Source organism: Triticum dicoccoides, chromosome 1A (genome assembly GCF_002162155.2).
Source record: "Triticum dicoccoides isolate Atlit2015 ecotype Zavitan chromosome 1A, WEW_v2.0, whole genome shotgun sequence".
In the NCBI taxonomy this organism is placed as follows: Eukaryota; Viridiplantae; Streptophyta; class Magnoliopsida; order Poales; family Poaceae; genus Triticum; species Triticum dicoccoides.
The window spans coordinates 305275827-305278223 of record NC_041380.1 but is presented as its reverse complement, the minus strand read 5'-3'; the positions used below and the strand labels follow the sequence as shown (position 1 = coordinate 305278223).

General features: G+C 55.2%; 1 protein-coding gene across 1 annotated transcript; it reads left to right on the top strand.

Moving 5' to 3' along the window:
- Positions 1-459: 459 nt before the first annotated feature.
- Positions 460-1888, top strand: LOC119269915. The gene has a single exon (XM_037551853.1). The coding sequence runs from the start codon at positions 508-510 to the stop codon at positions 1444-1446; it is 939 nt and encodes a 312-aa protein (XP_037407750.1). The 5' UTR covers positions 460-507; the 3' UTR covers positions 1447-1888.
- The last annotated feature ends 509 nt before the right edge of the window (positions 1889-2397 follow it).

Below are 2397 nucleotides of genomic sequence, written 5' to 3'. Positions count from 1 at the left end.
ATATGGGTGTTTGATTGACTGACCTCGCGAGACGACCGGACTCCGCGCCCTACTATCAACTGCGGTTAAACCTGCTCTCTTCCTCCTTAATCAAACCATTTAGTACCTGCATTATGTGGGTTACTTTCAAGTTAGTAGTAGTACTATATATGTTAAGCTGTAGCCTGTTCCACTCAGGTAAGAACGGTCGCAGCACGAGCGGAGCGTATTCACACCGGCCGGGTGCAACGTTGGATATTCCTTATTTTGTTCTTTTCCTCGAAACTTATTTACTTTGGAAATTACTCTACCAGTTGAGGCTGAGAAGATGAAAATATCTTGTTTAAAGATAAAGAAAAGATGAAAATATCTTTAGCGTGCGCTTTATGCTTTTGAGAGAGGTCAGTCCGTCAGTACCTCAGCTCCTTCTCCCGCCCCGGCTATATAAGCGACTCGACCCACACATTCATCGCTCCCCCCCTCCTTGCACGCCATCGAGAGCCATCCTCCCCCCTCTCGCGGTCTAGTATGCTCTTGCCCGAGATGAACTGCTCCTTCCTCAAGGCGGCGGCGGTCGCCGTGGTCGTGGCGGTTCTGGCGGCCACGGCCGGCGCAAACTCCTTCGTCTCCGTGGCGCCTCTCCCCGCCGTTTTCCTCTTCTCCCCTCCCTGCTTCCTGTGGATCGCCGCCAACGTCATCGTCGTCTGGCTCCTTTCCTCCTGCCGCCACCGCGGAACAGCCGTCGCGGCCGGACTCTCGTCCACGGCCAGCGACGTATCCGCTGCCATGGGCGGCATGCTCTTCCCTCCGTTGGAACACGACGTCTTTGCTGCCGCTCCTGATGACGTCGTCGCGCCGCCGGCGCCGGTCTCGACGAGCCGGCCGCGGGAAGCGAGAACGGCTAAGAGGCCGGTCGACCGCCCCCGCGTGCGGAAGAAACTCGCCGGCGAGGGCACGGTCACGGTGGGAGGCGCCGTGGCGGAGGCCAAGCCCAAGGGCAAGAAGGAACACATCGAGGAGGAGAAGCCGAGGCCCTCGGCCGCCGCGACCGAGGCCAAGGCCGTTGGCGTGGACGACGTGTCTATGGACACGGCGTGGCAGTCCATCGTGAGGAGCGGCGCGGCGCGGCCGGTGGCCGTGCGGAAGAGCGAGACGTGGGGCGGCGAGGAGCTGCCGCGCATGCGGCGCGCGGCCGACAAGGCCGTGGTCGCGCGGAGGGAGATGCGTAAGTCGGCCACGATGGTCCCGCCCTCCCCGCCGCACCCGGCCGCGGCGTCGTCCCCGGTGGCGGAGAGGCAGGGGTGGCGCACCAGGGACGTGCTGGGGATGGCGCAGGACGAGCTCCTCCGCCGCGCCGAGAGCTTCATCCGGAGGCAGCACGAGCACCTGCGCATGCAGCGGCAGGAGTCCGAGCAGCGCCAGGCCATGGAGCGCGACCGCCGCCGCCCTGCTCCCATCCGCGTCTAGTCGCCGGCCAGCACGACATGCATCGCACATCGCCTATGCACGCGTAGCGTACGTACGTGCTAATCCATCCACAGGATGGATGGATGCACGCGTCCATGCATGTACGGAAGGAAGACTGTACAGAAGTTGGTCAGCTAGCTAGCCGTACTAGCATAATCATCAAGAGACAAAGATGCCTGCCGCCATTGCATGCCTAGAAGGAACGATGGAAGGACTACGTAGGTAGAGGGGGAGGATCCGGCCATGGCTGTCTAGCTACGTAGCACACTGAAGCAGTACTGGTCTGGTCATGCACCGCGTCCTGCAGCTTCGGTCGTTGTAGATTAAATCCGTATGTACGTAGGATCATGGTTGAGTGAGTGAGGAATCAACGCTACATGTAAGTTACTTTAACCTCTAAATAAATGAAGAGCGGTAGCCGTTTCTTTGTTCTTTTGCTCAATTTTGCTGTTTCAAATTCTCGGAGACCCCTGTCCGTAGCGCAAGAATTTCGTAGGAAATCCACAAGAAAATTCATCTCACTTGCCTTGTTCATCACAAAGGATGTGTGCTTGATAGCTGAATAGGTAGATGTGAGCATGCTTGAGATTAAGGGCCTCTTGCATCAAGTGGATTTTGGATTTCACTGATTTAGTATAACTTTGTACCGTATCAATAATAATTAATATTGATTGAAGGGAGTAAAGGATTAAAATCGTAAGGAAATTTTCTAACTATCCCTGATCGTAGGATTGCAAACCTCGTTGCATAAGAGTTGCGGCCAGCCTATTTGGATCGTGAAATTCAAATTGGATCCTGAGAAGAAAAAAGACAAGAATATAATAGGAGTGCATGCACAAAAAGAGGATTGTAAAATGCGGGAATCTTGAAACTTGGGTATTTGGTCCACAAAAATAGAAAAGCATGTTGATCTTAATAAGCACAATCAAAGTAAAGTCAAACCATATGAAA